At 62.2% G+C, this 14,224-nt stretch overlaps 1 protein-coding gene across 3 annotated transcripts in view; it reads right to left on the bottom strand.

Annotated features, from left to right (window-relative positions):
- Window positions 1–1,593: 1,593 nt before the first annotated feature.
- Window positions 1,594–14,224, bottom strand: part of KCNIP2 (potassium voltage-gated channel interacting protein 2) — a 45,998-nt gene continuing 33,367 nt past the window's right edge. Inside the window, exons 2-9 of one of the 3 annotated variants that reach the window (XM_072870037.1) lie at window positions 5,790–5,913; window positions 4,551–4,722; window positions 4,083–4,152; window positions 3,919–3,989; window positions 3,288–3,395; window positions 2,781–2,885; window positions 2,438–2,500; window positions 1,594–2,105 (exon numbers count right to left, since the gene is read on the bottom strand). In XM_072870037.1, the coding sequence (XP_072726138.1) occupies window positions 2,058–2,105; window positions 2,438–2,500; window positions 2,781–2,885; window positions 3,288–3,395; window positions 3,919–3,989; window positions 4,083–4,152; window positions 4,551–4,722; window positions 5,790–5,913 (761 nt within the window). In that variant the 3' untranslated portion in view covers window positions 1,594–2,057. The remainder of the gene's footprint in view (window positions 2,106–2,437; window positions 2,501–2,780; window positions 2,886–3,287; window positions 3,396–3,918; window positions 3,990–4,082; window positions 4,153–4,550; window positions 4,723–5,789; window positions 5,914–14,224) is intronic. The other 2 variants (XM_072870038.1, XM_072870039.1) reach the window with 2 other exon arrangements.

Raw genomic sequence — 14,224 nt, 5'->3', positions numbered from 1 at the left:
TTTTATTGTCTTTTTTTTTTTTTTTTTAACCCATATTATTGTTATAATACAAAATATACAGTCTGGAGATGCCAAGCGGGTTGTGGATCACCATGCCCCAGGGCTGGGGGTCACGCCATGCGACCTGCAGCGTGAGGGAGGAGGCAGCATCTGCTCCGCGTGGCAGGGGACAGTGGGTACCCCAGAGAGCCTGGGTAGAGGGATGATGGGGAGAAGGAAACAGGAGGGGTAAGGATCGGGATACCTACCCTCCCACCCTTGGGAGACTGCAGGTGGGAGCTCGGCCCCACGGCAAACCCAGGAATAGGACTGTGAAATGAACAACGTGTTGAATGAACCTAAAAAAAACACATCATGTCTGCAAGGGCTGGGCCAGGGACGGTCTCGCTGGGGAGCAGCCCCATAGCTTTGGCTCAGGGCCCCAGGAGGGGGTTTCTAACGGCTCTGACACCAGGGGCTCAGCCTGGATCTGGGGCCCGGCCCAGCACGGGTACTGGCCTTGCTCACCCCTTCCCCATTGATCCCAGACACCACAGCTTGGGCCAGACCCGACCGCCCTCGGCTGCTGAAGATGTGGAGGCTGGAGCAGCAGAGCTGAGGCTGCTGGCGCTGGGTACATTCCCAATGCCTGTGGGATTGCACAGAGGGGCTTCTGGGGTTGGTATGGGGTCATTAGCCCATGGGCATCACTTCCCCAGCCAGGACTCGGAGGGGTGTGTGGGCAGGACAGGCCTGCCTGCACACACCCAGCTCTGAGGAGCTGTTGGGGATAAAGATGTGGGGAGCGCCAGGATGCTGGCTCCATCCCCGAGGTCCCCAGGCAGGCTCTCACCTCGGGCCATGGCAGTGCCAGGAGAAGGGGCTGAGCCCACCCTGCCCCAAGGTGACCCTCCAGCCCGCCGGCAGCACAGCAATGACTCCTGGCCAGCCCCAGCCTCAGCTTTCTCCCCAAGGAGCTGCCAGCTCAGCCGTGCCCCCAGCACAGGGCTATGCCTGTGGGGACACCTCTCTGCCCCATTGCTCGCTCCCCGGGCAGCGGGTGGGCTGGGACAGACCAGGGCATGGGAGCAGGGAAAGGTCAGCAGCAAATGATGCCGGGAGCATGGCTGTGAGGTCCAAGGGCCAGAGTGGCTGCCGGAGCCCAGCACACCTCCCTCCTCCACGTGTTCCCATGCTCTGGCTGCTGTGTTTTCGGGGAGGGGTCAGAAGGGTGTCTCTCCATCGGAGCTTCAGAGTGGGTCCCCGAGGTCCCCTGTGTGCCAGCACCCCGAACTCGAGGGACAGGGGTTGAGGTTGCAGCTCCCCCTCCCAGCCCAGCGTCCTCCATCCTGGGGTACCAGTGCCACTAGAAGGCACCTTGGGTCCCTTTAGTCTCCCCTCTCCCCAAGTCAGGATGAGCCTCCTAGGTCTAACTGGGCCCCTGCCTGGGATCAGGGGCTGCTCCCCACAGCTCATGCTGCCTTCTCCAGGCACAGCACCTCTGCCCACCCAACAACCCAGGGGCTGGGCAAGGAGGGCGGCCGGTGGCTCATGGCCGATGCACTGGACACTCCCCGTGACAGGGCATGGCCAGGGCAGGGGAGGAAGCTGAGGTGCTGGCGCCTGTTGCAAGACTTTATTGGTTTCTAGACAGCGTCGCTGGAGGGTTTGGGCTGGAGCCAGTGCTGGGGGCTCCCAGGGCTGGGGCGGGTCAGGGGTGGGGGAGCTGTGGCTGCACAGGGTGCTGTGTACAGGGGAAGCCTCTATCACAGCCTGAGGCTGTGGCTTCCCCGCCGGGAACGGGTGCAGGGAGGTCCATCCGGGCCAAACACTCGCCCCGTGCCAGCCATGCCCACGCTCCGATGTCCAGGAGCACCTGCTTGGGATCCCCCGAGAAAAGCAGAGCCGGCCCAGGGGGAAGGGAAGATCCCAGTGCCGATCGCGTCTCCAGGAAGGGAGGCCCCTTCCCGCGGGGGTGTCTGTGCAGCCGGCGGAGGGGAGGCTCGAAGGAAAAGTCGAGAGAGAAGCAGGTTCTGGGCCTGGTGGCAGGAGAGCTTGGCTGGAGGCAGGTCCGGGAGCTAAATCACATTGTCGAAGAGCTGCATGGACCGCATGATGTTCTCGTCCTGCGGGGAGGAGGTGGGAAGTGGGTGGGTTGGGCATGGCACAGCAATCTGGGCAGCTCCCCCCAAACCTGGCTTTACCCTCATGGAGGCTCTGACCCATGGGACAAGAGCCCCAGGCACTACAAGCAGTTTCCAAGCCCTACTGGGATGCACAGCTCTCTTCATCTGCACAGGGAGGCTGGCACGGATACAGTTCCCAAAGCAGAGCCTCAGCCTTGCCCCTGGGAGCCCTGCCTTCACCCCCTCTCTGCCAGGAGGGCGATGGGGGGACAGAGGTTCCCAAGGGACAGGGACGTGGCCCAGCCCCAGAGCAGAGCTGCTGGTGGCTTTACCTTCTGGCAGGACTCCAGGAACTCCTCAATTGTCACCACGCCATCATTGTTTCGGTCCATTTTCTGCAGACAAGCACAGCACAGGGGGCATGGCAGGGACAGCCCCAGCCCCAGGGAGAGCCCAGCACCCCCTGCCTGGGTCCCACAGGGCCTGGACACAGTGAACCCCTGCCCCAGCCATCCCCAAGCACCCGGCAGGACCAGGATGGCCTTTTCTCTCCCTGGCTCCAGCACAGCCCTGCTTCATCCCCAGAGCGGGGTGTTTTCTCCTCCACTGTGCCAGGTTTTGGGCACCACTGGCTCCGTGCTGGAGCTCTGCTCCCCCAGGATGTGCTTGGCTCACCTGGAAGAAGTTCTCCACGTGCTCCCGGGGTGCTTCCTCCCGCATGGCCGGGTAGGTGTATTTGCCCATCATGTCGTAGATGGACTTCATGATGTCCAGCATTTCCTGGAGGGAAGGGGGTTGCAGGGTCAACATGGGGCTTCGCCTCCGCCTCATCTCCAACCGCCACCTTTTTTGTGATGCTCCAGAAGGAGCTGTGGGGTGCTCAGGTGTGTTCCTGCTGGCTCCACGCACAGTGTGGGGCCGTGTGTGTGCCTGCATGTGTGATGGAGCCCCAAAGCAGCACTCCCATCATCCACCCTCCACCCCAGAGACACAGCAGTGCTGGGGGGGCCAGGAGGGACCTGTTTGCAAAGCTGTGCTCAGTAAATATTGACCCCCCAACTCTCCTCCAGAGCTCAGCCAACACCCCTGAGTCCTGCCCTCGTCCCTGCGTCCTGCCCTCGTCCCTGCTGGGCGCAGACCTGCGCTGGCCCCGGGGACCATCCTGGACCCCCCCCATCCCACCTCTTTGGTGATGCAGCCATCTTTGTTCAGGTCGTAGAGGTTGAAGGCCCAGTTCAGGCGGTCGTCAATGGTGCCCCGCAGGATGATGGACAGCCCAGACACAAAGTCCTGCAAGGACGTACAAGGCAGGCAGACGGGAGTTACGGCCACAAAGGGTCTCACAGACACAGAGGGTACAGTCCTGCTTGTCCCTCCTGCAGCGGGGGAACTCAGCCCCAAAGCAGATGTGCCCTGGGGCCGGGCTGACAAGGGAAACGTTGAGTATCAAAAAGAGCTTGAGGAAAACCGATTGCTCGTCCCCAGATCTGTCCCACGCTAGTCCCTTGGGTCACAGCACCCAAGAGGACAATGTGCATCAAGACCTTCTGTTCAGCCAAAGCCTGAACGAGACCCAGCCATGGCTGTGCCTGCCAGTCTGGGTACCTGGAAGACACTAGCCATAAAATACAGAAAGCCCCCTTTTTTGTTGCTTTTCAATGTTTTTCCACTGCCTCTGGGAATTTAATAAACTCCATCAGTCCCCGCGAAGCTCTCCATCCATCTGCAACAGCAACGCTGCTCAGCCCAGCCCACGGTACCTGAATGGACGTGCCCTCCCTGCCCCGCTGCCATCCCCTCAGCCACAGCTCACCTCGAAGCTGACGGAGCCGTCGTGATCGGTGTCGAAGGCGTTGAAGAGGAAGGTGGCATATGTGCTGGAGTCTGGGGGGAGGCAGACAGTGTGAGGGGGTGATGTGTGAGCCCCTGCCCAGCAGAGGCACCCATGCAGGGCATGGGATGGGGATGGGCACTCACCTCCCTGCGGGAAGAACTGTGAGTAGATCTGCTTGAAGTTTTCTTCATTGACGATGCCGCTCGGGCACTCCTGCCAGGGCAAGCCGCAGTGTCACCTCCACAATGTGGAGAGGGGCTGAGCACCCCCCTAAATCCCTGCGTCTCCCTTCCCTCGCCCCCCAGCCCTGCGCTGCCTGGCAAGGCTGCTTGGAGCATCTCCCTGATTTTGTGGGCCGCACTCCTCGCTGGAGGGGCTCTGCATGCCAGGCACGCAGGGAGGGGGCTCTCTGCACCCAAGAGATGGAGCACAGCATCAGGCCTCCCCACTGAGCTCCCTGGAGGTGGGATCAGGCCGTAGCCTGATATAAACTTCAACCCCAAGGTCCCAAAAGCCTTTGCAAACCCCGGGCACCGCCAGGTGCGAAGCACCCTCCGAGGTGGACCTGGCAGCAGAGGCGAGGCTAACAAAGCTGGTCGAGGGGTACTCACGTTCTTGAAGCCTCGGTACAGGACCTGCAGCTCTTTGCGGGTGAACTTGGTCTGCTCCTGGAGCTGCTCCAGCCCCTCGGGGCGGTGGCAGACGGTGGAGAGCTCAAACTCATCCTCAACGCTGTCTGCAAGGAACCCAGGGGAAGAGAGGGTGGCTGAGGCCAGCACCGTCCTGCCCTGCCCTGCTGTGCCGGGGGGCAGGAGAGGCACCTTGCGTAGCACACCCTGTCCTCTCACACCTGCCCAGGGTGACACATTTTTGGGGTGCCCTGCTCAGCCGGAGTTGGGTCTATGCCAGCAGGGGACACTCAGACACACCCTGGGGGCAGACCAGCAGCTGACACTGAGCAACAGCCCCCCCAGCCTCCGGTACAGCCCAGGCCAGGCAGAAAGGGGATGTGAAACCCACCCAGTGCTGAGACCTGCCCTGCCTGCCCTTCTCCTCCCCCCAGCACAGGCATCTGCTCTGGGGGGCCGAGACCCTGGGTGTCCCGCAGGTCTGTGCTGCACCAGAGCTTGCATCCAGCAGGAGAGCTGCTCCCCAGAACCCCCAGCCCCAAATGCCCCCCCCAGCCTTGTCTAGACCCCGTCCTGCCTGCTGTGTCCCCCTTCATCGATGGCTTCTCCCCACCATCTGGCATGCTGCATGACCCCTGCCCACAGCAGCCAGCACCCCCAGACCCCACTGCAACTGAGAGGGGCTGTGGCCCCACAGCAGATACCCCCCCCCTGTGGGGCAGAGCAGCCCCTGCCCCTCCATACTCACCTCTTCTCCCATGGGGGATCAGCTCGCACCGTGGGACAGGGGGAGACCCTGGCCAGGGGCTCGCACTCACCGAGGGCCAAGCACCCCCAGTGCAGGGGGGGTAGGGGGCTCTGGGCAGCTCTGCGCTCACTCCCTGCTCAGCCCCTTTCGCCCCCCCCCCGTCACACCTCCATCTCCAAACCGACACTGAGCTTCGAGCAACAACCCCCCAGCCCTTAAACCAGTGCTGGGAGGGTCCTGCTGCCCTGAGCCAGCTCCAAAGTGGGTCTCACTCCTGTGGGAGCCACTCCGGGGAGCTGGAGAGGGGGAAAAGGCGAGGACAGAGGTGGGTGCAGAGCCCATCGGATCGGACCCCTCTGGGGCAGGACTGATCTTGACAGCCCCAAACCCCGGGCAGGGGAGTGGTGGAGGCGTCCCCTTCCCGCGGGCAGGGCCAGGGCGGAGGGCAGGCAGCAGCACCGCTGGGGACACACACACACAAAGGCAAGAAGAAGCACTTGCTTTCGCTGAGCGAGGGGATGGATTTGGGCCGGCAGCAGGGCAGCAGTTTGAGGAATCGCTGCTTCAGCGCTTTTTTAGTTTGGCCCGGCGGGTTGCCTGGAAGAAAGAAGGAGTCACCAAGCAGAAGAAGAGTTAACAGAGCAGCAGCCCCTGGACCCGGCGGGCAGCAGGGTCGGGCACCCAGCGCGGGGCGAATGGGGCCGGAGGCAGCACATGCAGTGTGAGGCCGGAGGAGCAGGAAGGCAAAGCCCAGCCCAGGCTCTGCTCGGCCTTTCTGCTTCATCCCAGGACAAACCCGGCACTGGAGTTTCCCTCCTTGGGAAGGATGGGGATGACAAAGGGGCAACCCTGCTGGGCTACCCACACACAGCACCTCTGCACCCCCCATCGCAGCATGCCGGGGTGCACTGGAGACACCCAGCAGCCCAGAGACCCAGGGGATGGCAGGGCTGGACTCTGCCCTTTAGCCTCAAGGCCAAATACCTGCTCCCTGGGGACCCTCCCCTCCCCGCGGGGCTGTGCAGAGAGGCAGGGCAGAATGAAGCCCAAGAAACAGCCTGCGGCCAAGCCGGGGCATTGCATCCTCCCCAGAGCTCGGGCCGGGTTTGATCCTGCTGGCACCCGACAGCTGAATGCAAAGCACGCGCCGAACCCAGCCATGCAGCCCAGACTGCGGCATGCACCCCCGCCCCAGCACGGCACTGGGATCCGAGCCCAGGGACCTGCTTTGAGACAGCCAGAAGGGGAACGGGGCTCAGGGCTTTGCCTTGGCCCGGCTATGGGGCAGGGTGAGGGGCTCCCCACGTCAGCCTGGCCCACGGCCATTGCTTCCAAGTGGCCCTGCATAAACAGCAGGTCCCCTCACTGTACAGACCCCACCACCACACCCTATTCCCCCATCCGGACCCCAGTGGCTTTGCTCAGCCCCATCTCTCCCTGCTGGCGCTGCCCCATGGCTGCAGACCCATTCCCTCCCTTCCCGCAGTGCCTCAAGCCAGCAAACTCAGCACAGGACTAACGCTGCAGGCGGGGAGGGGAGGAAGAGGAGGGGATGAAAGCCATGCTGGGCTCCAGCCCCCCAAAGGGAGGCAGACAGCGGCATGGGGCACCGATGGGATGAAAGGTGCAAAGTCCCTTTGGGGCTCTGCTGACGCGGTGTTTGCTCCAAGTGCCCTGGACATCTGCACACAGCAGGTCACAATGCCTGTGCACCCTGAGCCCTGGTTTTGGGGTTGTTTCTCTAGGGGGTTAGCAGATGGGGCTTCTCTGGCAGCTTTCTCAGCTTTGTGGGGCTGAGCTGAGCCCCAGGTGCTGGGGAAATGGGGCTGCATGGTACCCAGCTCCAGCTCCCAGAGGGGAATGTGGGTCTGCAGGCAGCTCCATCACTCTGGGGTGATGGAGAACAGCTCCAGGAGGTCGTTGTCCCAGCAGGACATCACACAAAGCCACTCAGAGAGGGCAGATTTGTCCCCAGGGAAGTGGCATCCACAGCAGGGTGCCAGTGACATGCAAACGTGTAGGGATGCACGAATGCACCCCCTGGCATTTGTCACCAGGCGACAAAGGCAAGGGTGAGGGCCAGGATCTTGGCGCTGGCAGCACAGCCTGGCCCCTGTCTGCTCCAGGGTTCGCGGGCAGGTGACAGAAGAGGCTTTTTTCCTTCACAGAAGTGGGCATCAGTTGTGCATAAAACATGATTCTGGCCCAGCTACTTTTCCAGGGCTTTAATTTGCAGACAGAAAGGGAAATTGCACCTTTCAGCCTTCCAAGGATGCCCGGGGGCCAGGTCCCTCCAGCAGAGCCAAGCTGTGGGGACAGACCTGGGAGGCAGGAGCAGCCCCTGCACCCAGGGGGAAGGGACGGGGTGTGCAGAGCAACACCCAGCACCAGGGTGATGGACCAGGGGAGGGAGCAGGGCGGGAGGGAAACCACACAGCTAGAGAGATGCAACAGAGAGTAAACTGTGGTTGGACTCACAGGGGCAGCAGGTATAGGCACGTGCAGTAGGTCAGGTCGGGTGCAAGTTACACTTTAGTTTGTTATAAAGAAGGAAAAAGAAAAAAAAATAAAGAACATGGGCGTTTTCTTAAGGAGGAAACCGAAGAGGGCCCGATTCCAGGGGCCCCGGGGCAGGGGAGGGAGCACGTTCAGCACATGCAGCTTAACAACAGGAGAGGGGTGACCAGGACTGGGGTTTTGCTGTCCTGGCTTTGGTGCGCCCAAGGGCTCTGCTGGGGAGGACACGCTGTCCCCTTTCTGTCCCCCAGCATCCATACTGTGAGCAAGTCTGGGGGCTCCCCCTCACTGGGAAACAGCTCTGGCCAAAGACGGGGAGTGGAGCCTGGCCACATGCTGCCCTGCTGGACACATGGGACGTCCGCAGCACAAAGCCCTGTCCCTGCTAGTGACAGCTCCTTTTCCAGATGTCGCTCTGCCCTCCACCCCTCTGCAAGAGCCATCAAGTGGCTGGCACAAAACAAGCCAACAGAAAGGGCTGGCAGTGTTTTATCTGCTGTGGGAGGTCTGCCGGGTTAAGTGGCTTGTCACTTCCCATGCATCACTCCACAGCCCAGTGACTTCGAAACACACGCACCTATAAACCAAGCCTCCATCCTTGGACAGCGCCAAAAGGGGAAGGGATTTCCCATCCCCACCTCCACACGCTGTTGAAATGAATCCTGGAGGTTGCTGGACACTGGCTGTGAAGGGACCCACAGCGGGTGGATCCCTGACCCCAGCAGTGACCGCCACTGGGACAGCTGTGGACCAGTTTGTATTGAGCCACCAGCACCTGATGTGTCCTTGGGGGCTGGATCCAGCCAGTGCTGCCATGTCGGGGGGTTACACGCTGCTGGGCTGACACCCCCACTTCCCAGGGAGGACCCAAGCCTGGGCTGCTTCGTGGTCTCCCCAGAGAGAAAGCAGGAGCGGGGGTCAGCCCAATGCATAACCATGTCCCTGCCCTCCCCACAGAGCCAGAGCCATCAGTGCCCTCCCAGGGACAGCTGGCTGGGGAGACCAACCCAACCCTTTCACAGCACCCTCCTGCTAGAAAAGACCCTACAGTAACAAGCCAACAGGCAGTGCCAAAACTCCCCCCTCAATCTCAGTAACCTGTCAATAAATGCATCATCACTATGGGTGGAAGATGTGCATCCCACGGCGGTGAGACCCCCGCAGTGTCCCCAGCTCAGCGCCCGGGTACAGCACCGTTCCAGGATGGGAGCAGAGCACCAGCAGCCACGGGGTGGGTCTTGCAGCTCCCACAGCCCCTGCTTGGCCCCATGGGGCAACACCAGGTTAGTCGGGAGGTCAGGAGGAGCTGGTACCCCAGGGACGATCTGCCCCAGCACCCTGCCCTAGGAGCAGGGTTTGGGCAGAGGAAGGCAGCCAGGCAAGGGGACCCTCTGCCTTATCAGATAGCCTGGCTGGGAAGCAGGAGGGTGAACCCCAGCCAGGGTAGGGGGATGAGCCAGAAGAAGGGGCAGGGCAGCCCCAGGGGACCACGGGGAAGGGGTCAGCAGTTCCCAGAACATGCTGTTTTCAGGAGAAGAGCCCCCATCCCATTCCAGACCATCACCTTTTCCTGAGAGACCAGAAGCACATCCCCAAGCTCCCCCTGCCAGGCCATGGCTCTGGGTCCATCCGGGCATTGATGTTGAGCCCAGCTGCCCCTACAACCTGCAGCTCACAATCATCCCTGTGCAGGGCTCAGCTCTGAGCAGGGTCCCTCGGCCCCCCACTCTGCTCCCCCTCCGCAGCGCCCAGCCTCAGGCAGTGCCACCTCCTGCTCAGGGGGACCACAGCTCTCCAGGGTCTGCTCTGAAGGCTGGCAGGAGAAAGAGACAGCAAGCTCCCCCCGCCGCCCCGGGGGGGGGGTCAGGATGGGTCCTGCCAGCAGCAGCTCTGCAAATGACCCTCATCAGTCAGCGGTGACAGAGCCGAGTGTAACCGGGGCCAGGGTGCCTGCAGCAGCCGCTGGGGCCAGACGGTCATCCATTACGGGAATGAAATCAGAGCTGGCATCTCCCGGGGCGGGGGACGGATGGAGAGTCCCTGTCCTGGGGCTGGCACAGGGGCAGCCTCAGCTCAGACACCCAGAGCCAGCAGGGCTGAAGGAGCTGGGAGCAGCAAAGCTGCCGCACAAGACCTGTGGTTCACGGGACAGCAGAGACTCAGGACCAAGACGCTCCCCAGTGCCAGAGAGGGGAGGGCGGCTGCACGACCCTCGTGCCAAGCGGGTCCCAAAGGGAGATGGGGGTATGGGCCAGAAGGGGCCGCAGAGCAGAGCGGGGCTCACAGCGGTGCTGTCCCCACTCCCATCCCCAGACTGTGACAGTGCTCCCAGACAGCCTGGCTGTGCCCAGAGATGATGGCAGAATAATAATTTCTCAGGCCACACCACATACAAAATGTTGCAAGAAGGGAATGGGACGGGATACAGGTGCCAAGGAACAGTGGAGCTCAGGGGCTCCCCAAATGGAGCAGGTAAGGCTGCAGGCTTTGGGCATCGCCCTGCCGCAAAACCCACTCGCAGGGACACATCCTGCCCTGTCCCCATCACCACCTCCATGGCAGGGACATCTCTGGCAGCAGGAACCGGTACATCCAAAGTGCCAGAGGAGCTACCCAAGAAATGCCCCAGCAGAGCAGCAGCTCCTCTTGGCTGCAGGCAGCATGTGCTGTAAGAGAGCTGGTGCTCTGCATACCCATTACCCAGATGCCATCCATACCCTCCCCAGTAAGGCACAGGGAGGAAGCCTGGAAATGCCTCAGCCACAGCCCAGCCAGATCCCAGGCAGCTCAGGGACATCCTCCATCACAAGGGGGCTGAAGGCACCTCCTGGGCACACTGGCCTCCTCCCCTCCCTCTGCTCACCCACTAATTGCTCCTCTGATCACTCCTACCCACCACAGCTCCCATCCCGAGATCTGGCTGCCCAAGGGGATGCGATCTGCAGTCCCTTCATCTCGCAGCATCCCCAGCATCATCCAGGAGGCAGAGAGAATGGGGGCAAACAAACCCCAAATCGCACTCATGCAAAGTCTGTTGGCAGCCCTTGTCTGAGCCGGGACTGTCCGTGGCACAGCCAAGGAAGGCAGCCAAAGCAGACAAGCCAGCAGCACCGTGCAGCTCTCTGCACTCCCGCTCTCGCCAGGCACAACCAACAGGTCCTGCATCCCTCGCTCTGACACGTTCTGGGTCCTCTTGCCTGGCCACATCCAGCCTTGTCCTCAGCACCCACCTGCCAATCCAGGGAGCTCAGCACCCATGGCAGCCCCTTCCCTCCCCAACCCTGGCACAACCCCACAGGGAGGGCAAAGGGGCCAGGGGCTCCAGCCTCTTTTAGCCACGCTCCCCCCCATAGCCACCAGTTCCTGCGGCAGTGGGGAAAGCTTTCCCCTGCATGATGCTGCACCCCACATCCATCCCTTCCTGCCCCCAGCTCCCACCCCTCGCCCCAGCCCCACTCATCAGCCCTTTTCCTCATCATCTGACAAATCCCAGCCCTCTGCATCCCAATGCCCCCAGACTCCAACACCCTGATAGTCCCAGTCCCCCAGCACCCCAGAGAGCACTGCACCCCAATGCTTCCAGACCCAGATACTCCCCCCCACTGATACTCCCAGACAGCCCAACTCTCTAGCATCCTGCACCCCAACACCCAGATGCCCCCCAACATCCGTGATACCCCTGCACCCCAGTGCCCCCAAGTACCCCAACATTCCCAAACAGCCCCACACCCCAACCCCCAGACACCCTCACTTCCCCAGCTCCCTACACCCTAATGCCCCCAGACACCCTCCCACACCCTAATGTCCCCCCAAATGCCCCAAAACACACTAATCCTTCCAAACCTCCCCCAAGCACCCTGCAGCCCCCGGGACAGGAGGCGAGGAGCATCTCCACCACAACATCCCCATCCCATTGCAACCCCGTCCCCAGCCCTGTCCCCATCCCACCTCCCCTGGCCAGGTCGATGATGCCCAGGGCATGGAGTAGCTTGAGGCTGGAGCAGAGCAGCAGGATGATGCCCACCGTTTGCAGCCCCTGCGGGTCCCAGAGCACCCCAGCAACCGACATCCCCCAGACGTGCAGCCCCAGCAGGCAGCTGGTCTGGCAGCAACAGACCCAGCAAGGGAGGAGAGGGGAGGGCAGGGGAGGAGAGACCTGCCTTGGCCCTCCCTCTTCCCGCCCCGGCACCCTCCGGGGTCCCTCGGGGCACCCAGGCTGCAGGGGAGGGCAGAGCCCATGCATGCGGCTCAAGGGACTTAGGGGCCAGCTCTCACCCCAGGTCCCCCGGGGCACCCCACTGTTGTCACTCTGCACCTACACAGGCACCCCGCAGCCCTAGAAAGCCGCAGAGGGGTGCAGAGCTGGCACCAGTGGGTGCACGGAGGAGGCTTGGCTGCCCCTGACTCCCACTCCAACAGCAGCGCCTGGTGGCACTGACCCTGGAGCTCAGTCACTCGCTGTCCCCCAGGACACTGCTGCCACCCAGCCCAGGGACCAGCCCTGTCCAGGACAGCCCCTCTGCCCCATCCCAGACCACCGAACCTGCCCCCCAGCAGTGCCCCCACCCTGCATGCACCCACAGCACGGCACAAGGACCCACAGCACGGCACGAGCAGCTCCCTGCCTCGGAGCTCAGCCTTGTCCACCGATCACCTCCACGGACACCTGCCACCCTCACCTCTTCCCTCTTCACCTCCTGGGGGAACATCTGCACCTCTCTGCACCAAGCAAGTAAGTCACAGCCGTGTGCAAGATCCGTGGCACATGGAGGAACCGCAGCTGGGGGCTGCCAGTCCTGGGTACCTCGCTTGCTGATGGAGGGAAACATGCCCCACTCCACTCTGGGGCGCTGCCTGGAGGGAGGGCAGCCCCCACCCAAAGCCCTGCTTTGTGGGCAGCAGGGCAGAGACCCTGGCCTGGCAGCAGTGGTTATTAGAAAGTCTCTTTGAGCCGGTTTTCTACACATCTCTCACCTAAAAGCTCCTTTTGATCTGGCCACCCCCTGCTCCAGCAGCACAGCAAGCCCCAGGGCAGACGTCCACAGGGAATGAGACCTTTCCCTGCATCCCAGGGAGGGGATCCTGCAGCCAAGCATGGATGGCACATGGGACCTCCTGCTGCATGTGCTCCGGGGACCACAACCCCACAGAGCCCTGGCCAGGGCACCTCTATTCCCACCTGTGCCCAGTGCTGGGGTCTAATCCTGTCCCTCACAGGGGAGAGGTGAAGGAGACCCTGTTGAGCTCTCACACCACCCTGCAGCCCAACACAACGCTGTGCTAGAGAGCCCCAGGCTGGCTCCAAGCCAACCTCTCCCTTGGACTCTGAGGTTTCATCCTCCACTGGCAGAGCAGGGCTGCAAAGAAGGCCTGTCCCAAAAGGCTCCCTCGCTCTCTAGCTTTACTGCTTTATCTCCAGCCTGTGATTTCTCACCTCCCCATGGCTGAGCAATCTCCCTGCCCCTCTGTCTGCTGGCTCAGAGCCCATCTCTGGGGCAGGATGTAGCAGTGGGGTCCCTGCTCTGTGTCCAGCTGGGTCCCCTTGCTCCCCTCTCCAGGCACATCAGCAACAGAAAGAGCAAGCCAGGCCAGAGGGAATTGGGAGGGAAGCAATGTGAAAAGTGATTAACGCGAGGCCGGAGGGAGAAGAGATTCAACAAGCTAATTACGTCTGGCTGGGCTGAGCGGGACGTGACACCATGTGGAGGCAGTCGGCGGGGTGCGTGCCGCGGGTGCTGCGGTCCTTGGGGAGCTCAGTGCTGGGAGAGCTGCCCTGCCCTGGCCCCAGCCATGGGGGTCACAGCCAAGGGGACCCAGGACCAAGTCTCCTTCTGCCTCAGCTTCACCCTCTCCAGGCAGGGCGAGACAGCGCAGCCCATCCTGTGTCCACGGCGATGACCAGGGCTGATGTCCCTGGGTGCGGAGCACGTGGAAGATGCTCCACAGAGGGGAGCTTAGGAGAGCTTCTTCTCCAAGACGCCAGTGCTGGCAGGATGTGGCCCAGCTACAGCACGCCTCAGAGTGTAAGGCTATGCTGGGATCCAAACTCAGATCCCGGCCATGGCTACCATACATCTCTGCCCCTTCCCCTCCTGCTTCGCAAGCCCTCACCATGAGTGAGCAGCTCTCTCCTGATTCACCCACCAGACCCTGCCCAGCCCTACAGCCAGCTGAAAAACCTGCCAGCCCTTGGAAAAGGAAAGGCAAGGGTTAAATCCACTGTGCATGGGGAAATCTCTGGTGCACCCCAGCCCAGGGAACCCCAAACTTCAACCTGGAGCACCTGTAGCTGTCCCAGGCTGGATTTCGATGCTCCGAGATCTACCCCACCCGCAGGCAGCTCCCCTTGACCTCTTGGGTCTGTCAGACCCACCAGGCTGGATGCTGCCCT

This window comes from Ciconia boyciana, chromosome 8 (assembly GCF_034638445.1).
Source record: "Ciconia boyciana chromosome 8, ASM3463844v1, whole genome shotgun sequence".
NCBI lineage: Eukaryota > Metazoa > Chordata > Aves > Ciconiiformes > Ciconiidae > Ciconia > Ciconia boyciana.
The sequence above is the reverse complement of the archived record's forward strand: the minus strand, read 5'-3'. Positions and strand labels throughout refer to the sequence as shown.